Below are 26,107 nucleotides of genomic sequence, written 5' to 3'. Positions count from 1 at the left end.
CTCTACTCACCAAATCTAGACCTGTTTCACAACATTTTTCTAAAACAGAATCATCACTAGCCGATACACCAGACAACTTAACCACCACCTTATTCTCATGAACACTATCACAATTATCAGATACTGTCATTTTCTCATCAAGACACAAACGAAACTGTTCATTGGACTTGTGTTTAGCTGGTTTCTGATTCATAGGATATTTCGACTGAAATTTACGCAATGGACAATTCGGTGCAATGTGTGCGACCCTTTCACACTTGAAACAATTCCTCTGATCTGAAGGCGAGATAAACTTACCTCTTTGGGACTGAACCGAACGAAACTTGTTTGGTCTTGCACACGGGTTTTCCCCCCACCGCCTGAATTACTGCTTTTATGTACAACCTGAAATGACTTCTGAGTAGGGATGTCAAAATATTTATTTTCCTTAGTCGATTATTCGATTCCATTATTCGAACGATAGTCGATTATTCGGAACATTTTCTGAAAATAAAATATTATTTCAAACTTCACTGGTACATGACGTATTTATAACTCAAAAACCCTTTTACTCAAATATGTTTAAAAAGTAACATAAGAATTAATGCAACGTAACATTTGATAGCATGATTATATGAAATAAATTTTGAAATATAATTCTCCAAAATTTATGATTTCCCCATTAATTGAATTCATAAATTGGTCTGTACATGCAGAGTGAGCATTCAAAAATTGCTAGCCGATATTTTTTAAAGCTTATTATGAAATAAATTGGGGGGGGGGGGAGGTAGGGTAATTTCACACTATCCAAATGCCAGGTGGTTGTTAAATTGTTAAACAGTTAGTAACTGCTTGTTCATTAATTGATTGCTCTGGCTTTCAGAATGTCCTTAATTATAAACAGTTTAAAAATGCAAGCGAATTGTTTTAATAATTATCGAAGCGACAAAACATGTCACAGCTATGGTTTGTTCCTTGCGTTTGAGTAATCTTAAAAGATAATTGGTACATCGTATAAAATCAAGTCCAATTAATTATTTTACAAACAAAGCCCAGTAAATATATTGTTGGTTGATTTATTACAAAAACAACACAAGCAGTAACTGACAGATAATTCTCGCGGTAGTGAAGCATTTATAATCACTCTACTTTCGATAAACACATGAAAAATCAAGTTTTTGTAGAGGAAAATGATCTTATCAACTGTCTCCGAGGAAAGACGGTTTCTCAATTTTATAATGAGAATTCGATATTGTTATCACTCTTTAATTGCATTTTTAAAATTATAATATTCGAATGTTGTTTCATTATTCGATCGTCGGTCCATTCGACTGACAGTCGAATAGTCGACTATTCGTTGACATCCCTACTTCTGAGGTACAACTTCTTTAATAGACTTTGGACTATGTTCAAGAACCCCCAGTTGCAAATCTTTTGAACAACTTCTTATCGCCTTTCTCTCAACATCAAATCAAACAACTTATCATAGTCTGAACCAATGTCCTCCCTATCAGACCAATGATTAAAGAACCTTTCTGCCTTAACAACAAATTCTTTGAACGATCCATCACTGGACTGTCGACACTGCCTAAACGTATCCCGATAAGCCTCTAAGGTAAGTTCATATCTTTTAAGAATAGCAGTTTTAATCGCATCGTAATTATCACTCTCCTCATCTGACAACCTAGAATAAGCTTCAAGAGCTTTACCCGATAGCATGGGAACTAAACGAACCGCCCATTGAGATTGATCCCACTTTTGTAATCCCACTATTTTCTCAAATGATTTTAGAAAAACATTAGGGTCTTGACCTCTTTCAAATTTGGGCAACTTTACACTAGGGGTCTGAACACTCTTAGGGGAGGGGCCAGTATTACCCTTGTCTAACTCTTTCTCTTTAAGAGCTAACGCTTTCAACTTAATCTCTTTCTAAGCCTACCACTTATCCCTGTCTCTCTTAGTCTGACGCTCCTCTCTTTCATGAGCTAACCTTACTTTCTCAAGTTCTCGCTCAGCTTCCTTTTCTGCTCTCACTGACTCTCTGTCAGCTCTAGCCTGATCTCTCTCAGCTCTCATTGCCTCTTGCTCCTGAGGCCACACTTCTAAACAATCCTTGACGCTTGACCCTTTCGCGATAAGCTCGGACAATCACTTTGGCATGTGCCACATGTTGAAAGTTTACACTGAAACGTACAAGAAAAACAAAATCAAAGTCAAAACTTCTAAATACAAGAAATCTCTTCATTTTTGCAAGCTCAGATGTATCCCATCGCTGCCACCATTTGTGAGGATGTGAGTTATATACCCTAATGAACCTACATAATTCAAAAGAACAAAATATAAAATTTTAACAATATTTAATGAAAGAAAAATAAGGAACAAATAAACAGAATTTTCAACAAAGAAAATTAACCAAAAAAAAAAAAAAAAAAAAAAAAATGAACCGAAAGAATGTCTTTGTTAAGTTTGGCCTGGTCCTCATCAGTAAGTACGGTAATTCTTTTGAAATAGATTGGTCCAATTTGTCCGGTTCCTCATCAATCAGTTTGGAAATCCTTATTTAGGATAGATTTGTCCAGTTTCTTTTATTAAAAGTTGCACGGAACAATGTTTATTTTGGGAGGGCTGCGTGGCACACTGGGTATTTCCCCTCAGGTTCCGGAGTCAATGGTCCGACGCCTGGTCCAGTACTTTTGAAAACTAAATATTTATAATTAAGTTCCAAATACACAATACGAATTATTGTGGAACTTTCACAACGTAATTGTTCATAATTGTTCATATATTAACTTTAAATCATATAATGAAATGTTCCACGTGGGTCACCGCCAGGTGGTATAACTCAAACTGGTTTTAGAGATGTGTCGTCCGGGCCGCCATAGTTCACTCATACGCTACGGTCTGTGTCAAACACCATAACATGGAAAAGGCTACTCACTGATACAACAGCCGCTAAGAAATTCAGCACCCGAGAGCCCTCATATCCCCGACAGCTATTCACGTTCTGTAAGGAAACTTTACAGGCAAAAACCAAGCAAAAGACCCTGATGGTTTTCTAAGGGCAGGCCCCTGGTAGCACTAGTACTAGACAAGCACGTCTATCGGCTGATATTTTACCTTACTATTTAAAGTGAAAACGAGGGGCTCCCCAAAGGGTTGTTATGTTACCATGAGAACCACAGGTATTTAGGGGCTCCCCAGGATTATTATATAAGTAACCGGAAGGGTGAACCAGGGGTATTTCGTAAACAATAAAATAAAGAATTTCAGTTTGTTACACTTTGTCAATTCTATTAACTTATGTGTAATGTATGGTGGTATAACACGTTGTAAAGGTTTCAAAAAGTCAACATACTTCACAAGAACATGGCAAATATGATGCTTTATATTTTATGCAAGTAAAGTCAATTGTCAGCACTGATTGCTAATAATTATCAATGTTAAGCGGAGAAAAAAAAATATGCCATCTTGATAACAATAAGGTTCCTTCTCCATGGGTTGCAAACTCGAAGATGATTTTTCACAACTTTTGACATATGCAGTAACTGTCAACTTGATTTTTTCTTCCTGTTCTGCAACAAGTTCTTCTTTTCTAGAACACTTCTGGGTGAAACACAAATGCCAAAGTCATGCATCAGCTGCAAACCCTACAGTATTGTCAAAGTTAATTACAAAGCATAAGTGCCTTCACAGATTCTTTGTTTCAAGAGACCTTTCTTTTTGTGCATAAAAGTTATAAATAATAGTCAAAGCCTCACCTCTCTGGTCACACCACATCTGTCTAGTGAAAGACCCACTGTGTACATGTATGGTTGTTGAGACCAGTTTTGCCGTGCCCATACAAAAGGACTGAAGCAGCTGTTGAAATACAGTTCATCCTTCACAACACTCTCCAAAATTTCAAATATCCTTCAAAAGCTTACAAATTTTTGAGTGTCAAAAGTTAAGAAGATTTTTATTACTGGTTTCAAGATTTTGTTACTTCTCTTTGCTAATTCATTCACTTCACTTTTAATTTTCTGTTTTATTAACACCAGCAATTCATCTCTGATTCCGAGTACTTGGATAAAGCCATCATGGACATATTATTATTATTAAGTATCTGTTTAACAACTGTTTACACTCTTCTTTGCGCACAATTCTTTGTCTTTCTACTCCGTTTTATTTCACAATCACCTGAAACACATTTCATGATTTTAAGAATATTTTCCCCCCAAACTTTAACTGGTTATATAAAAAGTTCCAGGATAAGTTAATATTTAAAAAAAAAAAAAAACTGTAGTTTTATTAAGCTTACATCCTGTGTTCAGCAATGAATAATACAGATAAAGCCATACATTACCTTGACTTCAAAATCAGCATTACTTATTTTGGTTTGTGTTGCTTTTTCTTGGTGCGTGGGAACTGAGTCAGAGAGGGTAGGGCAGTACACCAGCACCTTCCTTTACTTCGGTGGAGTCTTCGTCAAAGGTCGCTTTGTTTTGTGAGCAGATTGCGGGGGTGGCGTGTTTATGCATCTTTTCGCTGAATTTCTGCTAGGGGTAGCCATCATGATCTTCATAGTAAACCCTGGCAATGCCTTTAATTGACTGCTTAAATTGTTCTTTTCATCTCGTAGCTTTCCTAGTCTTGTTTTTTAATCGAGGTTTTTTGTTTAATCTATTAAGTTTGTTGAAACATAAACTACACAAAGTAGATGGGACTTTTACATTAATTTCGTCCAACTGTGTCTTCAAATATTACAGTGATTTTGTACGTCTGTATGATTTTTTGTCGTGTATAACACTAAAACACAGACAGCAGGTTTTTGGCGCTGCCATGTTTCTTCGCGCTAATACTGTCTTCAAAATAGAAGAGTTCTATTATATTAAACAATGGTTTTGATTGGTTGATTTTAGATAATATTCATGTGAAACGAGCTTGATGCGATGAATGCTCCCACGGGTTGAATGTAGTGTAACGGAGAGAAAACCCGTGGATTCCGACGTTGGTTTCAGCTAAGACAAAAGTTTAGCTCCCCACTCAAGTGATGTTTTTGCAGGTACATGTACATATATACTCAGTACTGCAGGATTTAGTTTCTCCCCTGTGGAAAAAAATCAAACTTATTTTCGAAATTTGAAAACAAATATTTGGACGTCAAATACGTATTGTTTAAGCGGGGTGGGGGTTGAGGTATGTGTAAAAGAACTCGAATTTACAAAAAAAAATATGATCATAGAGTTTGTAATTACTTACATGGTTAAAATTGACTAACATCAAAAGGTTATAATTCGTATATTCCCCTTATCTATTTGAAAGGTTAAATTTTGAAGAGGTTTACAATATTAACTTACCAAATGAACAGCAAGTCCTAGTATCATAGTTTTACAAAAAAAAAAAAATCAACTCTACCTCGATCCCCCTTCCCTATTACAGAAGATGTAAAAGAAAAAGAAAGAAATGCGTTTAAGTAGAACGGGTGTCATAAATTTCATATCTTTTGGTACTTTTTTATATACAAATGAAATTTGAGTGAATTTGAAGATATTTTTCGAATGAAATTTTTTTAAAGTGAAACTGAAGATTTTTTGAGATGACGATTACCTTGAACCCAAGCATGCTTCCATCTACAGTAATGTCCCTTGCTAAGTATGCCTTTGAGAAAATGTAATTAAAAAGGTCTAATACTGGATGGAATAAGTGTGCAGGATCATAGTTTGGATGACCACGTGGAACACGGGGCATATTATCATTACAGTGAAGAAATGTTGAGAGAAGTTGGAATCTGTCTCTTGTCATGACTTCCGAAAGTCCAGGTGTCCGGAAAAGCCAAGAATACTCGGACTGCTGACAGTACGCCTCTATGCTGAGTTTTTTTTAAACTAAACCTATCGAAAGAAACAAACTTAAATATACAGACATTTCCTCTGCATCTGTTAAATACCACTAATGTGTTCTAGCGTTTGGTTAAGGATCCCATAAGATATCGGATCTATTAAAAATTGTTCTGCATACAAATTAGCTTCATCGACGAGGATGTCAATGAGACTTTTTCCTGTCTTTTGGAACAGAAAGGTTTTTGAAGTATTCTATTGGATGTGTCTCTATTTCCGGTGGGTCACTCGTATGGCGTGAGAATGGACAGATATGCGGATATTCAAAATTTTCCACACACCGTAAGTTTGTACACTGTCTATTGATTTCTGGAATGTTTATATCTGCATTACTTTCTCAATATTTAATGCAAAATAATTTTACAAATTTATTCAAACTATTTATTTTTTATGATTGTTTAAAATCTATTATCATAAAAATTTATTCATTTTTACGATTGTTTACGATTATTTCATTAGAACTCATTAAATCTTTATTTATTTGTTAATACTTTCTCATTTAATTATGTTCTCACACAGAAAATTGTAGTATAATTAAATTTTATGCTATAACATATGTTTGGTTTTTCAGGTTTTATAAAATTTAGATGAAGTCTGCATTTTTTAAAAGAAAAATAGAAAAGTAATTTATCTTTCAAAAATGGTTATGAAAATACCACCGAGTTTTATTTCACGATGTATAGTGTAAGACACCATTACGACGACAGACTTCCATGAGCAAACTTAAACAAGAGGCCCATGGGCCACAACGCTCACCTGAGTCAATATGGCCCTGCTCTACTTCCTTAGATTCTTCTGCTATACATATGTAAAGGTTTTATCACCTGTAGTAGCCACACTTAACTACCAGGTGTCATGTTTTGAACTAAACTGGGGCCTGACGAAATGTGATCAAAAAGCTGACTCCAGCTTTCGGCTCAAGGAGCTAAAATTTTGACATCATATTGTGTCACTTGTTTATCTGAAAGTTAAATGAGAATATAAGCAGAAATTTCAGTTATGAGCCCCATCGATACTCTGAGCATGAATACGATACTCTAAACTTTCGTAGTTTTGAAATAGACAGTTGTAAGCAATGACTTTTGTCATCAAATTAATAAGTTGGATTTGAAAATGTTTTGTCAATCATGTATAAATTTCTTTGAATGAATGTTATTTTACAGTATTCCAATATATGTACTGCCATAGCATTAAACTTGATGGTCCTGACCTTTTGAGTTGAAATTCATATTGTCATTTATTAGTACATACAACGGACTACCTGAAAATTGTACCTATGACCTTTTGAGTATGAATTAGGCAACATATTGGCCTTCTTTCTTGGGGGCATGAAATTTTTTTTTTGTATGTTGTTTAATGTCCTTTTCAAGAATTTTTCACTCATATGGAGACGCCACCACTTGCTGGTGGAGAGCTGCAAATTTTGTCCTATGCTCGGCACTGAAGGCCATTGAGCAGTGAGGGATCTTTTTGTGCCAGCACCTACTGTGACAAGGGACCTCAGTTTATACGGTCTCATCCGAAGAACTGGTCTCCACGTCCCACAGTGGGATTTGAACCCACGAGGTAAGGATCAACTCCTTACTTCGCGACTCTAGAGCAGATGCTCTAATTACTGTGCCACGTGGGCAACTATGATAATTTTTGTTTAGTAAATTTAAATTTTTTCAGGTTGGTTCTTCCATTTTCAGATATATTAAGACTGAATGCAATTGGTAATTGAAAAAGTTCGAAGGATTACAAGTGCCCTCTATAAAAATTGCATTCCCAAGAATTTCAGTATTGGTTCAGAAATATTTTCAAACACAAATATCATTACTGAATGATTTATTTGATGAAAACACAATGAAATATGCATCCTGCATAAATCAAATCAATAGGAAAACAATGTGTCATGTTTTAAAAGAAAACGTATTAGTTACATGTGGTCAAAATGGGAAGTACATGTATATGTACAAATTTAGAAGCTTATTTTTCTGTGTATTATGTCATGTTGACATATTGACTTTTGATCTGAGCTTGAAAAGCAAAGAAGTTTTTTAAGTAAGAAAAAAAATTAAGAATTTATCTGTCAAGAATGTGCAAAAGATGATAATCAAAGGGTTCACATAATCTTACAATTATTAAGCGATAAAAAATTGTCTTTATGGATTATTGAATTCCTATTAAGTAATCATCCAGAAAATGATGATATAGTCTCTTCAGCAGTTGTTCCAAGAATTTTCAAAGTTTTCATTATTGTATACTGTAGACTAATCTTGAAATATTCAAAGTACAAAATTGAAAGTACAAATACATCATTAAAAAAAAAACTGTGATAAAGTGTAACCACAACACTTTATTAACAAGAACAAATAATACTTCATAATTTTTTCAACTGATCTCTGAAACAAATGTCAAATCTGCATGTTTGTTCATTGTATTGTTTATAGAAGAAGAACAATGCCACTGTCTAATCAAACATAAAATACTAATGTTTATCTTTAAGATAATATCCAGAAAAGTTTTGAAACCGTCATCTTGTAATGATTGAGGCATGGCACTAAGCAATTTTGTTGTTGGAATATAAAAAAAAACAACGATATTATAAGACATCAAATTAAATTTTTATAAATTTTATGTAACTTTGAAAACAAAGAACTGGTCATCAAGAACTATATTAATTTGACAAATACTAACATTTGCAATTACGAGGTCAGGTCTTTAATGGAATCATTCTATTTGTTATGGAGTAAGCTATTAATGTCTTAACACATTATAGCTAACAGTCAGTCAGATAGATGGACAGTTGGACACATATGATTGCCATATACCATAATACTTTCCATCATAGCTGGGTGTAAAAAAACCTACTACACAAAAATACTATGATAAACATGATAATCTACAAGTATTCTACAGCATACTAAAGTAAAATTTGACAAAACTAGCTCTAGTAGTTTTAACTAAATTAAGGTAGAGAAAATACCCATTCAACTTGAAACTACGGCAACAGTAAAAAATAAAATATTAATCCTTGGTCACATGTCTTTGTAAGTCAAGTTAATTTGCAATTTGGGAAGAACCACGGTAGGAATAACACTTTGAAAGAATTTCACAGATTTTTTTTTGTTTAGTAACCATAGTAAATCAATCAGACAAAATTGGTATCAGATTAACAGTGTAATCTATTTGTGTCTCAAATTATATTGAAATTGGACAAAACTATACAGGGAGCATCATTTTGCAAAATTAATTACAGAGAAACAAGTTGCCTTACTGTTGCATAACCTCTTTTCTTTTCTGACCAGTACAGTTAAAAAATTCCCATATATCTGTATGGAAATGGCTAGATTAAAAAAAAAATACACTAATGATTCGGCAGTGTACTGAATTGTAAGCACTATGTATGATTTACAGAACAAAGAAACTAAACTGAAAAAAATAGATCCAAAAATCATGCTTCTTGCGTGAATAAATATGTGAGGTAATCATTTTCCAGACACTGCATTTCTGCACACACATTGAAAAGCAGTTCACACATATCTGTATATAAATGGCTGGATCAAAAAAAGTGCACAAATGATTCAGCAGAGTACTGAATTGTGAGCAATATGTATGATTTACAGAACAAGGAAACTAAACTAAAAAATACAAAAGTCATGCATTCTGCATGAAAATATATATGGAGGTCATCATTTTCCAGACCATGCAATTTCTGCTTACACTTCGACAATCACTGTGCAGAGTTTATGCAACATTTTCAACAGACAATTTTATGTCTACGACAGTCTTGTTATCCTTTGAGAATGAAACTTTAAAAGAGTTTGACAGTAAGTACTCCTCAACAGAGTCAGCATCTTCCATTTCTACATTATTGATTGACGCCAATGTAAACAGTACTGATGAAAAAATGGTAAGTTTATACTTTTCATACCCAGATGAGAAACAAATTGTGCCAGTAATGGATTTGTGCAAAGATTCTTTTGACATTTTCAATTTGCAAGAATTACATCTTACATACAATGACTTGTCAACAGTGACATCCACTTTTGACTTGCAATTTTCACAGGTGTGAAAAAGTTGAAGCCCTGCCTGAGTGATTTTGCCTTCTTTGGTTATAATGTCTGAGTCTAATGTTGGTGCAACACAGTTTGTTATGTCACCAATCAATGTTGCAGTTGTTTGTTTTGTTGATGTTACACTTTTGGTGTTCATGAAAAGTCGGGTAGATAAATGTTCAATTCTGTAACATTTGTTAACTTCAAGTTTCGAAACCAGATCTTCCCATACTGTGATTTTCATGGCGGCAGATGCATCACTTATTATAAGTTCTTGTCTTTTAATAGGTGATTCCCTAACTATTTGGACTGTGACTGGGGTAGCCGACAATACTTTGACCTCTACTGCAACCTACAGAAAAACAAAATATGAATTAAATCCTGAAAAAAAAGGATTTTATTTTTTAAAACTATATCTTTGGGTAAAGATCAGTCTATAAGTATGTTTAGTCAGGAAAAGTATACTTTACCAGACTTTTGTTTCTGTAATAATTGAGCTTATATTTGTGTACTGATTATTATCTTAGTGAAGCAAAGGATTTGGTCTGCTACATTTGCTGCAGATCTTGTCTAATCATGTTTCAAAAGCAGCTGCAGTATTTTGTTGGTTTGTAAATAGGGAGTGCAAGCACGTCAAGCAAATTTTTGTGAAACCTTCTCAGAATTCCTTTGCTACCAGGATTCCATGCAATAATGGTGAATAAGTAATAACATAAAATATAAAAGGCTTGCAGTTTGTAGAAAGCTTAAAAGAAACAAAAAATATTCTACGTCTTTCGTTAAAAAATTACACTAGGCCTATAGTCTCGTTCAAGCAGAAGTTCGACTGTCTCCGTTAACTCTGACGAGCTCCGTTACGTCAAGTGACGTCACAATCTAGATGTCTTGTGCAACTTGAAGTTTGAAGTGGCTAATCAACATTACAAGTGTATTTTTAATAGTACAATTGCACTCGTCCCAACGGTCACACTGTAAAACATATTAATTTACCTTTGAACTTAATGTTAATCTCTGTCGAGACAGCCGATAATGTGGAACACATTTTTTTTTTAAATTGATGAAATCTAACTGAGAATTCTCATGATATAAGGTCATTAAGGTGCACATATCACAGTCATATGATCATTGCAAGTAGACATTCTGAATGACAAGCCCCTTTCCATTATAATAATTTCAAAGAGTCCACTACAATAACTTTTTAAAAATAGGATATCACTACATTAGTATATAAAAGTGCGATTTTTGAACATCTTGAAAAAAATGCTAATTTATAAAATTAATATAATTTAGTAGGTGAATAAAGCTACTTCAAGTGAGTAAATCAAGCTATGTAAGTAAATCAAACTATGTTGCTAAACCTAGCGATTGCACTAGACATGTCTGACAGATTTTTGACTAGTCAAAAGAACTTTGTCAAAATTTAAATAGTAATTTGCTATGAATTACATTAATTTTAATACCTTGTTGTGCTCTGGAGTAGCTTGAACCTCAGCTAGGCTTTTGACTTTCTCTCCATCTTTGTCGTCATCATTTGGCGATTGTTTGAAGTTGAAGTTCAGAGTTCTGCATACTTCGATTTTTGTTTTGTGGTTGAGAAGAACTTCCGACTTTGATGCATCAATTCGACTAGGTACCAGCTGTACATCGAGTAATTTTAGTGGAGTGTGAGCTTGGGACGCATCCATGAGGACAGAATGTTTAGCCACATCAAAGCAGGCAGCCCTGTTAAATTCATTTCTCTCAGTTTGAAAGATTGCATTGAAGTACCGAGAGTTTGTTCTGCTCGTACGAATGGGCGAAACATTTTGTACATAACCTGAGACACTGGTTTTCTCTTCCTCGATCTTGATCTTCTTTGGCGCAGACATTTTTTCCTGACGAGTTGTGGCGGGAAAGTGCTTAATTACATCGTCTTCATCATTGAAATGCTTGAAAATTAAGTCGTACTACAACAATGTCGGATTATGACAAGGTCGGACTTTCACAAAGTGTGACTACCGCATTTACACTAACACAAGCTGAATTTAAATGATAAAAAGAACATAATCATTTTTTAAAAGAGTATTAGTTTAAAACATATTTGCTTTCCATTTCTTCCTGCAGTAGTCAGGGATATTCCTGGACAGGATTGTCCTTACCTCCCCCCTTCCCCTTTAGTATTAAAATTTTTTTTTTCGGAATTCTTACGCCCCACAATCGAAGATTAGGAGGAAAATAGCTTTGCTATGTCTGTCCGTCTGTCTGTTTGTCCGCAAAAACTTTAACTTTGCCTATAACTTTTGAATGGGTGGGGCTATGGCTTTCATATTTTATAGGTGTATTCCTTGTGACAAGATCTTTCTTTGGGTATTACCAAATTTAACCTCTTGATCTTGGAGTTTGACCCATTTTTACAAAAAACAAAACAAAACAAAAACAAAACCCAAACTTTAATCTTGGCTATAACTTTTAAACTGTTGGTGCTGGGGCTAGCTGTCATTCTTAAATTCACAAATACAAATACAAATATTTATTGGCACAAACACAATTACAATAATTGGCAAAGACACAACACATTATAAGAATCATCAATTGCTCATACATAAATATACAATATTTTAGTATAGAATGTGAGGCTATACATAATTATAAATCAGGTTTTATCTGTGGGTATAGACAAATGTCTCCCTTTTTCTATGGCAAGGTTATGTGCACTAAGTCTCAACCTGCTAATAACTGATCTCTTTGTTTTTTTAATATATCAGTGTATCCACAGCGTTTGAAATTATTAAAAACAACTTGATAAAATTTTAGTTTTGATGAATTATGAATCTTTGCGTATTCCTCTTGTAAGCATTGATCTGATATTCTTTGTTTTATGTTTCTCAGAAGTGATTTTATTGAATTTTCATTTTTGGTAATGAATGAAAATTCACATGTGTATTCAATTCGTTGGCGGATCCAGAGGGGGGGGGGATGTTCCAGGGGTTGGAACCCCCCCCCCTTTTATTTTTGCAAAGAGAGAGAGAGATTTCTGTAATATAAATAACTTAACGTCTAATATTTTGAATAAAATAAGTAGTTCAATCTCTGCCCTTTCTGCTCGGTAGATAAAGTGCCCCATATTCCATCCTCCACGTACCTTCAGAACCTTGGCCCTAGGCCCCAACCACCCACAGGTTACATGCAAGATTTAACTTTCATAGCATTGGAAGATTCCAGCGAACTTCAGCTATGCCATTTTTGGGCCATCTTCTGAAGTAACTAACTTTAAAAAGTATGAATAAAAAGTCATGAAAGAAAGCAGACATAAGAGACTATTATGGTGATATTTTAATCTATGAATAGAAAGGTGTAAAATGCCCCAGTAGTATGTGGGGGGGAGTGGGTTCACTTTTTCTGAGAATAATCTTTTGCTGTAGTTTTAATATGCAGGTTTTGATTTGGATGCTCCCCCATTTTGTTGCTGAAAGTTCAAAATACGCAATTCAAGCATTTGAAACCAAAAAAGTGCGGAAAAGTAAGAGGACCCCCCCCCCCCCGAAATAGGATGAAAGAATGTGGCGCACAGTTTTTTTTTTTGGTTGTTTTTTTTTGTTTTTTTTTTTTAGCTTGTCAACTCTGTTTGGAGGTTGGCCCTTTTGATAAACCATTGGTACGGATTTGAAGTGTCTGTGGCGTAATTCTATGCATGAATGTTGGGGGCACTGACCTGGAACCCCCCCTTTCAAAAATTGCTGGATCCACCCCTGTTCATTGTGACAAGACCTTTCAATAGGTATAAATATTTTTCACCTTTTGACCTTGACCTTAGAGTTAACTCATTTTGTAAATAAACTTTAACCTTGGCCATAACTTTTGAGCAAATAGTACTAGGGCTTTCACATTTCATAAGTGTATTCCTTTTGAAAACAACTTCCTCTTCATACCAACAATTTGGAGTTTGACTTGCATTTGAGATTGTTCAACCTTCAACATAAGCTGCCATACAGGGCCATCAGTGTTCAATTCACAAACACATTTTGTTTTTTGTTTTTTTTAATTTCTAATCCTTGACAAATTCATCTAACTGTCTCTAATTGAAAGTCACAAATCACATAAATATGTGTACAGACTTGTCAGATGTACTGAGTGATATATATACCAAAGTGTACATTGAAAAGTAGTTCGGTTTCTGAGGTTGGGCTTAGATTAAGGTATATATTTCAAAAGGAAGATCAATTTATGAAATTTCATAAGGACATGCTGCAGAATATGGTGGCTGTATCCCCCATTTGACACTGAAATGGGCCATTTATAAGCTCCAATAATTTTTCAGATTAATTCATATATCAAATATGGTTCAGAATCTTTTATCAGATCATTGGCATAGTCTGACTTGCATATAATCATTGAGTGTTTGTTAAAAAAAAAAGAAAAAAAAAAAGAAAAAGATCAATGGGCCACAATATTGATCTGATTCAACAGTGAAGTTGGCCCAATATTTGCTTTAAAATTCACACAACATAAGGGAATTTCCTTTAATTTGATAAATGGAATGTTTATTATATGTAAAAAAAAAATCGACAAGGTTAATTAGACATGCATGCACATTTTGTAATATGACAGCAATTAAGACTGTTAAAGGTTTAATTTGCATTTACTGAAACCTTCAATGAGTAAAAAATTAAAATGCCCTGTAGTTTATTAAAAATCTTTATTTGATTATGAAAACTATACAAGTAATTATGAGTTTACTGTAAGTAATACTATGCAACTTTTAAGTATAATTAGAGTTAAAATATAAAACATAACAATTATAGTGTTGTCATCAAGTAATGTTTACATGCTTCACATGAGTTTGTAATTAAATTGCAGTTTTGCTGGTAGATTCTTGGAAACAGTATAGCCGCTTACATTCATTTGTTCTAAATTAATAGTTTTATATAAATTTGAAATATAAAGACTGGACACAAATTAAACAACAAATATTTTTTGAAAAAGATGTAATAAACTAAGCATCATACTGTATATCTTAATGATGTTGGTTATTTTTATATAAGAAATATACAATCACTCAATATTGATAACCTTTCCCAAACAAAAAGCGAAAAAGGGAAAGATTATGCAAGTGAATGAGATAAAAAAAAGTATGTTAGTTTACAGAATATAAATGTATGTAAATGACAAGCATTTATATGATGATGTTTTGTTAAAATTTGCAATACTGCAACCTCAAATTCAAACAATTATAAGAGGATTTATTATTATTATTATTAATTTTTTTTTTTTTTTTTTTTTTTTTTTTTTTTTTTTTGGCATTTGAAATGTGCTGTTTTAATTAAATTGTATCATATTTCCATTTTTTAAAAAAATTTTCCGGAAAGAAGTAGGTTTACCTCCCTTTACAGGCTGGCCATTGACCCCTTCTTTCTATACTTACCTGTATATTAAATATTTAATTTGCACATAAAGGTTAAGTTAATATAATGGCAATTCACCATTTTATACAAAAATCCACATGATCCATATTATCAGATGGAGCAATTATAACTTTTCAAGAAATTCATTCAAATTACTAAATTGAGGTTTCACACTTAACAAGGTTACTCTGAAATGTAACTTTTGAAGTACAATTACCAGTAAGCAGCTGTAAGTCATTTACACACATCAGTTACATGCATTTTCAAGAATTATGTTTTACAAAAAGTTAACAAGAGAAAAAAAAATTAAAATTAATGTATACATGTACTAATCAACTTTTACATATGGCCTATTTTATCATGTATTAAATATTAAAGTTAACTGGCATATTGGCAAACATTAAACATTCAAACCAAATAATTTACTGGTATGCAGGTGTAATAAATTGTCTCTCAATTACTTGGGTTAATGGCATAGTCTGTGAGGATCACAACCATAAAAGTCACAATCACTGCAGTCTATTAAGAGTATCCTTCAAATGACAATTAAAATATCACAGAATATCACAATATAAAGCTCCACACAAAAAAATCAAATGAAAGACAGCAACCTTCTTGAACAGTAAACTCAGAATCAAAGAGATTGATTCTTGTCCTATACAAAACTACAAAGCCATATATATACACAATTATACATGTAATAATAATGAATTAAAGTAAAGAACAATTCAAAATAAAAAATTTACAAATGATATATTCAACAAGTGTAACTTAATTTAATTAATGGTATACAGGGAAACATTTTGTTATTGCTGGAATTTTACAATATCAAGATCAAAGTAAGTAAATAGATTAAAACTTGACATCCCATCTTACTGGCAAAGTTACAGTTAATTATTAATAATTAAAATGTATTTGAATATAACCTTTCTATATAATTTTACATTAAGTATGGATTTACAGTATTGCTGTAGTACAATCTGCAGTTTGCAAAATAAAGAAATAAAGTTATACATTTTCCAAAGAAAATCCTAAGCATGAAAATGTACCAGGATATATAACAATAACATTTTCTCCAATATATTTTCCTGAAAGAGGTAGGTTTACCTCCCTTTACGGGCTGGCCATTGACCCCCTCTTTCATACTTACCTGTAAATTATACATTTTGTACACAAGAAAGTTGACATAATAAAAGGCATCATTAATCATTTGATTAATAACATAGATTTTTCATGTTCCATGCAAGATGGAATTCATTTGAATCAACAAATCTGAAGGTTTCACAATTAAACACCTACTGTGTAATGTAATTATTTAACTTGTAAGCATATTACATGTTATTTACACAGGTTATATTTAAGATGCATGTTTTAAAAAGAAGTTCACAATACAAATAAGATGAAATTAAAGTATAATACTATTTTTATAATGCTATTTTGTATGGCCAGTTTTAATATGCTTTCACTTCTAGCAAGCAAATTAGAAAATTTACTGGCACATATTATTCATGGAAGTAAATGTTCAAAATATTTGAGCAAAAGTTACAAGTCTGTCAATGAAGAGATCCAACTCAGTGATTTCCACATTCTATAAGGTGGCACATAATCATTTCAGTGATATATTATATCTGGCAATTACTGCTGGGAGTGTGAAAACAGCAGTTTAAGAGTCCGAATCACAGCTAACGGCGTAGTTTAGAGTCACAATCACTGTAGTCTGTAAAGGAATATCCTTCCATTGCAGAAAAATCACAAGGTATCACAATGAAAATTAAGCTTCCAACAGAAAAATTCAGTTTTCAGCATAAAATATAATCCAAATGTTTTAAAGGGACAGATGGAACTTGACTTCTGAAACATTTTACTGTTTGTAAGACACTAATCCTCAATGGTGGTAATACATGTAGTCAGATATATATATAAATGAAAAGAGTTGTCAAGAATTTAACAAATCTTGAGAAATAAGCTGAAACTTCAAGTGCACACCTACTAGTAATTGGTGAAAATGTAATTATTGTGTGAATATGACCTTATCATTTTAATTTAAATATGCATTAAAAATTCAATGCAAATTGTTGTACTAAAAAAAATAAATAAATTATTCTATACAAAGGAAATTCTAAGTGAGCATTTTTTGGAGTAACCATATATACATCAATACAATAAGAATTAAATTATGTAAAGGATGCAAACGACAGTCAGATTTAAAATTAAAATATGTGTTCATCTCAAAATAACTGCATAATATTACAAAGATAAAGTGCAGAATTCATATTTTCGAACATTTATAACAAAAAAAAAAATTAATTTATATTTTATAAGGTTGGTGCCTTCTGACTTAATCTGCCTATATAGGACTAATACCCCAACATTGCAACTTGGAAAGACACATACTTCGCAATTCTGCTAAAATTATACTGCACATTTCCATGGCCTAAATATTTCTATCATCGTATTACCAAATTACTTTATACAAACAGTCATGGCTTGAAATCATGACAGACCTCTACCTTTGCCAAAGTATGACCTGTCAGAATTATACACATTTGAACTCTGTGACCTTGATCTTGTCTGAATTACCTTTCTTGATTGTCATGATATTATCATAAAAAAAATATTTAAAAAACCTTCAGATATTGACAAAGCCACAGACAGGTGGACATGATGATTCCAGTATACCCCTCAAACTTTGTTTGAGAGGTATAATAAAAGACTGGAACAAAGGGATGAGGGAGGGGACATTCTTACGCATCTCCCTCTGATATGTTGTTACTTTGGTGTCCCATTATATTTAATGCTCAGTCTTATCAAATGCACAGTACACCATTTTATGATCTGACCAGTATGCTTCAATCACATCTGTTCCACATGGGGATATGTTTGTAAAAATCAAGTCAAGTTTAGAACCAGAGTCATGAGTAGTCTTATGCACAATTTGCTTACAATTAAAGTCTTTTTCCATGAATGTTAAAAAGTCTGTATGCCCAGCAAACAAATCAAAATTAAAATCTCCTAAGAATACCAAGTCTTTTTGGTCATCAATCAAGGGTTTTATATGCATTTCCACATGGTGTTTAAAATTCCCCAAAGAGCAAGATGGATATTTGTAAATAACTATAACTTGGACATCTCTACTTTGGTTTAATTGTACATTTACCATGATGAACTCGATGAAGCCGGTGTTCAGTTTTGAGATGCAGGTTGTTTTGTAATCATTTTTCACATATATTGCTGTTCCATGATGTGGACGTCTATCTAGATTAGCTGTAGTCTCATGGTTAAATACTGCCGTGTATCCCTGTAGTTGATAATTTTCAGCTACATCTGCACTAGTTAATCTTGTCTCTGAGAATCCAACTACATCTGATGCAACAATATTTGGTTCATTTTGAATTTGTGGGAAGTGTTTATGAAGTGATCTACAATTGTTGAAAGCAATTTTGAAAGAGTGCAAATCAAGTTGGTATAATGGGACATAACAAAGTTGTAGTGGTACATCTTTTTTCATTCTTTCCATTTCCTCTACCACTTGTTCATCCATAGCTAATGCCTGTTCATTGAAGTTTAGGATGTGAAGATGATCTACTGAACGAACCCGACTTAGTGCTACATAGTGAATATGTGGATTTTTCCTAACTTTAGTCTGAGACATATCAATTACAATTTCATCAACAGTGCAACCTTGGGCTTTATGAACTGTTTTTCCTGCAGCTGGCCGTAATGGAAATTGAGTCCTCTGAAAAGTATTGTAATTCAATACAAAAGACCGCTGAACTTCAAAAATTGGTGTCCAATCCTCAGTGATTCATCATGAAACAAATGTTTGTATTTTTTGCGAGTTGTTTTTCCAACAGCAGAATCAAAAAAATTTACCCAAACAATGCTTGGCCTTGATATTCCTTCCATTCTCCTTTCAATTAATTGTACCTTACATGATGACCCATTTGTTAAACCATCAGATACATCAACATTGACTGAGATATCATATATCATACCAACAGCAAGAATCAATTTTTGCATCAAATTAGCAGTTTTGCTAACATCATCTGCTTTGAATAGAGACCTGAGCAGTTTTTCCTTAAGTTCCTTTGAATAATCCTTAAGAACAGTATCCACTGAATTCACTGTCACCTTTTCTCCTTCAAGTTTTTCAATCAACTGATTGTTGTATGCATCTACTTTAGAATTCTGTGTAAAGAGATGAGGAGCATGGTGTGGATAATTGTCACTTGTTTCTGTTATCATGCATCTGTGTATTACATTCATATCTTCTGCTGTCATTGCATTGTAGCGAAGACGATTGAGAAGTTGAGCAAACTCAAGATCATCTTTCTGGCGCATTATTTCATCCAACTCAAAAATACAAAAATGCTCCTTCCAAAGATTGTTTGCAAGAGCTTGAGCATCATGATTTAAATCCTGAAAGATCCAACGGTCCATCACAGGTTTAAGTTGAAAGAAATCACCAACAGCTATGATACTAATGCCACCAAATGGTTTCTTGATGCCTGTAAGAAGTTGTAGACGACTATCAATGAGTGCTAATGACCTATTGCCAACCATGGATATCTCATCAATTATGATCAATTTTAGGTTTTGGAACTTCGTACGAAAAGTATTCAATTCATCACAGTGCAAGCTTTGTTGACTTTGATTAATTTTTTGATGGAAAGCAGATGCTATAGTTGCCCCTCCAATGTTATATGCTGCCTTGCCAGTATAAGCACAAAGAAGTATTCTTATGTCATCTGGATTTTCTCCTTCTATGGAACATAGGTATCTGTGCAGAGCTTGATAAAGTGCTCTTATCAAAACAGATTTGCCAACACCAGCACCTCCAGATAAAAATGAATAAACAGGTTCTGTCTTTGTTTTGATCCACTGCAAGACATGATTAAAAAATTCCCGCTGCCTTACATTTAGACTTCCTAAAAGTTTCAAGTATTCTTTGTCTGGTAATCTAACGGAACTCTCTTCAGTTATTTGTCTTGTTGATGGAATGCCAATGTCAGATCCTATATCATAATGTCTCTGTTCAATAGGCCTCTCAGGATTAAATTGAACAAAGTTTTCAGATTCAAGAAATCCCTCATTTTCATCTTCTGCTTCTCCTTGCTGAACATTTGGTGCCAATTCATCAAAAGCTTCTGAAAAATCCTCGTTTGCCATTTGCAAAGCTGCATCAAGCTGTTCAGTATTGAATTCATATTCCTTAACCTTGTGTGTAAAAAAAGACTTCCTCAGATGAAATGACTTCTCAAATGTGTCCATTCCTGATAAAAGATCAATGGATTCATTTCTCCAAGGCATAAACAACATAAGTTTTTCTCTATAATAATTTTCTGGATCAGTTTTGATATTAAATCGAATATATCTAATTACCCTTCGCATTTTCCGTCGTCTAATTTTTATGCCATTTCTCAGAGTAACTAGTGTATCACTTTCACTGAAATCAAGATCTGAATTGTCTTCGTCATCTGACTGATTGTCCTGTTCATCATCATTCACCTCATTTTCATTGAGCTCTTTCTCATTATCTTTAGGGAATACAACATCTAGCTGTGATACATAATCGGCTAAACACCAGTTTTCAAGCTGCTTTGGGCGTTTTGCATACCGTTTAATTACATTGCTACATTCCACGTCTGTAGAATTTGGTGTCAACTTTTCCAATTCAGCATCTGTTTTAATGAGAGTTACTCTGTCATCTGATGGACTTGTGTTGATAAAAACAACCTCTCTTGATGCTTTTGTCATTGGCATTTGTAACACTAAATATGCTGCTTCCTGTGCTCCAACTTCTACACTGTTGAGAAAATGATTTCCAATATGACGTACTTATCTTTTTATGTCAAGATTACCTTCTCTAGCTTCCTTTGCAGCTCTGTTAAGTAAATCGCTCATTCCTCTTTGTGATTTACTTATATAAGAAACAATATACATTGCACAGGCATATGGGTCCAAAATATACTGAATATCAATGTTAGCTTTCCAAGCATCAAGAACAATGCTGTTGTATGAGTTTATCCTCATATCACATGGATTTCTTTTTTGAAAAACTTTTGGACCTCTCAGTGAACTTCTAATGCATTTAATATAATCTTCCTCGGATATCTTAAGTACTGTGCTCAGGAGCTCCTTGTAGGACAAATCACATCCATTTTTCATATCATTTAGCTGTTTTTGAATATTATCATACATTTTCTTGTATTTGTCAACATCACACTCTAATGGCTCCAAAATTAAAGTCTCTTCAAGAGGAGGAAGGGGAAAACCAAATCGACATACAGCTTTACCTCTCGTTTTGCATGTCTGTGAATGTTTGTGCACTTGCAAGTCAGTCAAAACATTGTCTTCATTCTTTTCACATTTCAGGTAACTATCTACATAAGTTACTATCTCCTGTTCATTATTTTCATGATATTTTGGTGCATTTTGTATCCAAACAATCATATGAATGTGTGGTGATCCTCTTTGCTGAAATTCAGTTCTGTAAAAAAAGTCTTTTACAATGCCAATTGGATGATGATCACTTCTCAACACTGAATTCATAAACATACGGAACCTATGATCAAAGTACCTAGAGCATGTGATGGGATCCTTTTGTACTAATTTTGATTTTTCAAACCAAGTCATGCTGTTAATTTCCTCATCAGTGTATTCTTTTCCATCATTTAACACTCCAAGTGCTCTAATGAGATCATTCCATCTTGTATCAGCTGCAGACAGTGACATAAACCATGTTGGTAAACCTAGCTGTCTGATCATAGCAAATACATCTTTTTTTCTAGTCTCAAGATATGCAGGTGAATTTCGTAACTGCCTGAACACAAAGAAACCCTCATTGTGTCTAACAAGATTATTAACATTTTCAGGATTTTTCATTTCATTTGCCGTCATGGATTTTCCTTTAGTTTTGCATTTCCTAAGAGCTAGGTTACATTTGTCTGTAACTTGCTTCATTTGTATTTTTTTCAACTTGAAAAACAAATTTGGAACAGACTGGGCAGCACGTCTATCAACATTTCTTAATTCCCATTTAGCTATATCTGCATAAGACACATGTACTTGTCTTTCATCATCTTGTAATCTTCCCTTTCCACAAAAAATTGTTGGAAATGATAAATACTCAGCTGTCTGATCTTGATACAGACTAAGTGGGCGTTGTCCTTCACCTGGAGCAAATGTGTAAACCTGATTCATGTCTCGTGAAGCATCATCTAACAGAGTATCGCAATTACCATCTCTACCAACTCCATCTACTTCACAGAATTCATCATCGTCACTATCAACCGTCTCATGATAATCAGTATTTGGGTTGCTTCTCGCTTGTGTTTTTACCAATTCCTGAACAATTTCACTTGCTGAAGTTGTAATTTCTTGAAACCAGTTATCATCAACATTGATATTTGCATTCTTGTAAAAGTCACTATTGTTCATAAGCCAGTGTAATGCCATCAGTACTTTTGTTGGTCGTACATTTTCATGATAATCACACTTTTGATATGACAATTTTTTCTTTAATTTAACAGGAACTGTGACATTTTCATCTAATTTTCTTGGCAGGCTATTTACAGTAGGTTGAATATCAACAGGAACATTCACAATATTTCCTCTTACAGAATATTGTCCACCTCTTGGCAACTCTCTAATTTGCATAAAAGGTATTCTCAGAGACACAAGCCTTTCTTCTAAAGGAAACAAGTCTAATTCCATTGGCTTAAGTGGCCACATCATACCATTTAGGACAGACAACTTTGGAATTTTGTTTTCTCTGATTGATGAATAGCAAGTATTGCAAATCCATTCCATATTTTCAACAGACACAGTACTAGTAAGAAACTTTCTTTTACTATTGTCATCTAGTTTTGTGTTCTCCACTTTAGAAACACTTTCTTTGAACCATGTTTGCTGACAACATGAGCATACAAAAATTGGACCATGTCTAATCTGTTCATGAAAAATTTGGATGCAATCCGTTACATCTTCTCCAAATCTTTTCCGTCTTTGATGTTCATTTACTTTTTCATAATATTCTATATCTGTTCTTTTTTTCCGTTTCTGTTCCCTATTTAGCAATCGCTCATTTTCTCTAAATGAAATGTTACTTCGTTTACCTTGCTTTCTTAACCGTTCTTTTTCAAGAACAATTGGATTTTCTCTGCATTTTCTTTTTGAAATTCTACTGTCCTCTTTTTCTTTTTCTTGCACTTCAGCAATCTGACGTTTTAACTTTCTACCAGCTGTATTCAATTTCTTTTCTTTCTCTTTAATTTCAGTATCTTGTCGCTTCAACTTTCTACGAGCAGTGTTCATTTTCCTTTCTTTCTCTTTAATTTCAGTATCTTGTCGCTTCAACTTTCTTGCAAACTTATCCATTTCCCTTTCTTTGTCTTTTATTTCTACATTTTGTCTTTTTACCTTCCTACCAGCAGTATTCATTTTCCTTTCTTTTTCTTTTATTTCAGTATCTTGTCGCTTCAACTTTCTTGCAAACTTATCCATTTCCCTTTCTTTCTCTTTTACTTCTTCAATTTGTCTTTTTTCCTTCCTTCCAGCTGTATTCGTTTTCCTTTCTTTTTCTTTTATTTCAGTATCTTGTCGCTTTAACTTTCTTGTGAACTTATCCATTTCCCTTTCTTTCTCTTTTACTTTTTCAATTTGTCTTTTTTCCTTCCTACCAGCTGTATTTGTTTTCCTTTCTTTTTCTTTTATTTCTACATTCTGTCGCTTTATCCTTCTAGCAGCTGTTTCTCTTTCATTTTCTTTCTTTTTTATTTCAGAATTCTGCCTTTTTAGTTTCCTTACAATTGTTCCCATTTCAGTTTCTCTGCTTTTTATATCATCATTTTGTCTCTTCAACTTTTTAGCATGTGAATCTTTGTTTCTTTCTACTTGCTTAAATTGCACATTTTCTCTTTTTCTCCTCATGTACTCTCTCATATAACTTTTTCTGCATAGGTTTTGATCTTCTGAATTTTTTGCAAATGAGAGATGATCATCCATTTTGTAAAATGTTTTCTGCAATGGGCTTTTCTCTGGAAAACTATGATGCAAAGTCTTAATTGAGATTGGTAAGATTTCAAACTGCATTGCAAAGTCTATATGCATGCTGTTATACATACTGTACAAATATGACACCAAATCATTGATACCCTTGCTGTGTACTAGTACTGATTTACCATCACAGGCAGACATGCCATCACTGTCATGTGAATGAGAGTCAAAAAAGTAATATTCATTGCTTGACACTTTGTATATACCAGAACAAATTGCCCCTATCATTATCAGCAAATACCTAGAAACCTGAAATGCCTCTTCTAAAGCTTGATGCAATGTTTTCACTTGACTGTTTTGTTGTTCAGAGACAAGTAATCCCCAAATAGTTTCAAATGTCTCGATAACATGATGATTTTCTCCTAAAGTTAAGTTACTTGGCAACTCATCAAATTTAAGTAGTTTGTTAAGAAACATTTGTTTTTGTTGCAAATTCTTAACCAACATAATATAAACCTGATCTCCTGCTATTAAAGTGCCATCAATAAATTCAGTCGAGAATGAAAATCCTTCGTAACTTTTTATCAGCATAGTAAGAGCATTGCAGGTACACTGACTTCCTCTAGAAAATGATGAAAATCTTGCATCTCCTTGATGAAATGATCCAAAAACTAATTTTCTATTGCAAACCTGGTTGTCTTCATGTGTAAGTGATTTGCCTTCTTCGGCCATTACACCAAAATTGTGTAGTACAGTTTTAGTGAATAAAGCATTGTTTGTCAATTTTTTTTCAACATTGTTTTGCAAATTCTTTTCAGCACATTCATTGAGCAGATCTTTTTCACAAAGTTCATTGATCAAATTTGTTTGACAAGTTTCTTTGGTTTTCCTGTTTTTTTGTAATCTGAGGGCAGGCTCCTCAGGGTCAACTTTGGTTTTACTGTTTTTAATGAGGCCAGTCTCCTCAGTCATTCTAATGTCATACATTGTTTTACTGTTTTTTAAGAGGCCAGTCTCCTCAGTCAAGTCCAGGTCAGACATTGTTTTACTGTTTTTCATGAGGCCAGTCTCCTCAGTCTTGTCAGTCCGTATCTCTTTCCTGGCACCACTCATCCTCCAGTACTTTCTTCTAGGCATCTACAAAGGACAAAGTTAATAATGAATATCGATACTGTGGATGAAAAGTCAAGTCTCGTTAATAAGGACACTTGTGTTTCCAAGAGAATCATCTGGGTTCATGAAGCATCAGGAATAAGAAAATTTAACCCACATTACTTATATATTCTGTTCCCCATAGACCTCATCAGGGAGGTGAAACATCCTAATTACCATTGCTCAGGTGTACATGTGGAGTGTGGAGTCTTACAATATTGCAGAGTATTCCCATCTCATTTTTTTTTAAAGAAATGGATGTGTCGTTATGTAACAATTGATGCTCTATAAGACCCAGAGGTCATGATTTGAACAAATTAAAATCTATACTACCCAAGAATGCTTCCACATAGGTTTCATCTTTGCTGGTTCAGTGGTTCTTGAGAAGAAGATTTTGAGGATTTTTCCTATATATTTCATGGTAAAAGTTTGACTCCCTCTTGTGGCCCCATCCTACTCCTGCAGGCCATGATTTCAACAATTTAGAATCTACACTATTCAAGGATGCATCCACATAAGTTTCATCTTTTCTGGTCCAGTGGTTCTTGAGAAGAATATTTTTAAAGTTTTTTTCCTATATAGTTCAATGTAAATCTTCGATTCTCTATTGTGGCCCCACCCTAGCCCGGGGGCATGATTTGAACAATTTATGATCTACACTACCTCAAGAAGCTTCCACACA

The 26,107-nt window shown here is 33.6% G+C and overlaps 2 protein-coding genes and 1 pseudogene across 2 annotated transcripts; all 3 read right to left on the bottom strand.

Moving 5' to 3' along the window:
• Positions 1-2,220: 2,220 nt before the first annotated feature.
• Positions 2,221-4,799, bottom strand: LOC133187079 (uncharacterized; annotated as a pseudogene).
• A 4,785-nt stretch (positions 4,800-9,584) lies between these two features.
• Positions 9,585-11,763, bottom strand: LOC133187078 (uncharacterized). Its single transcript, XM_061322447.1, has 2 exons — positions 11,356-11,763; positions 9,585-10,247 (listed from the first exon to the last, which is right to left on the bottom strand). The coding sequence occupies exons 1-2, from the start codon at positions 11,761-11,763 to the stop codon at positions 9,585-9,587; spliced, it is 1,071 nt and encodes a 356-aa protein (XP_061178431.1).
• A 5,176-nt stretch (positions 11,764-16,939) lies between these two features.
• LOC133187077 (uncharacterized) lies at positions 16,940-25,410 on the bottom strand. The gene is made up of 4 exons (XM_061322446.1): positions 21,218-25,410; positions 19,204-21,082; positions 18,434-19,012; positions 16,940-16,993 (listed from the first exon to the last, which is right to left on the bottom strand). Exons 1-4 carry the CDS (start codon positions 25,408-25,410, stop codon positions 16,940-16,942), a joined length of 6,705 nt encoding a protein of 2,234 aa, XP_061178430.1.
• Between the last annotated feature and the right edge of the window lie 697 nt (positions 25,411-26,107).

This window comes from Saccostrea echinata, unplaced genomic scaffold, assembly GCF_033153115.1.
Source record: "Saccostrea echinata isolate AGI-Se365-2 ecotype Australia unplaced genomic scaffold, CSIRO_AGI_Sech_v1 ptg000014l, whole genome shotgun sequence".
In the NCBI taxonomy this organism is placed as follows: Eukaryota; Metazoa; Mollusca; class Bivalvia; order Ostreida; family Ostreidae; genus Saccostrea; species Saccostrea echinata.
Note: the sequence above shows the minus strand (reverse complement) of the source record. Positions and strands in the feature narration are given on the sequence as shown.

Excerpts from the sequence above, each read along its gene's own strand:
- LOC133187078 (XM_061322447.1), bottom strand. The coding sequence starts at position 11,763 with ATGTCTGCGCCAAAGAAGATCAAGATCGAGGAAGAGAAAACCAGTGTC. Across the intron at positions 10,248-11,355 it reads CTACTCCAGAGCACAACAAG|GTTGCAGTAGAGGTCAAAGT; the intron begins GTATTAAAATTA and ends GTTTTTCTGTAG.
- LOC133187077 (XM_061322446.1), bottom strand. The coding sequence starts at position 25,410 with ATGCCTAGAAGAAAGTACTGGAGGATGAGTGGTGCCAGGAAAGAGATA. Across the intron at positions 21,083-21,217 it reads GACCCATATGCCTGTGCAAT|TGTAGAAGTTGGAGCACAGG; the intron begins GTATATTGTTTC and ends TTTTCTCAACAG. Across the intron at positions 19,013-19,203 it reads CAAATGGGTCATCATGTAAG|AGGACTCAATTTCCATTACG; the intron begins GTACAATTAATT and ends AATACTTTTCAG.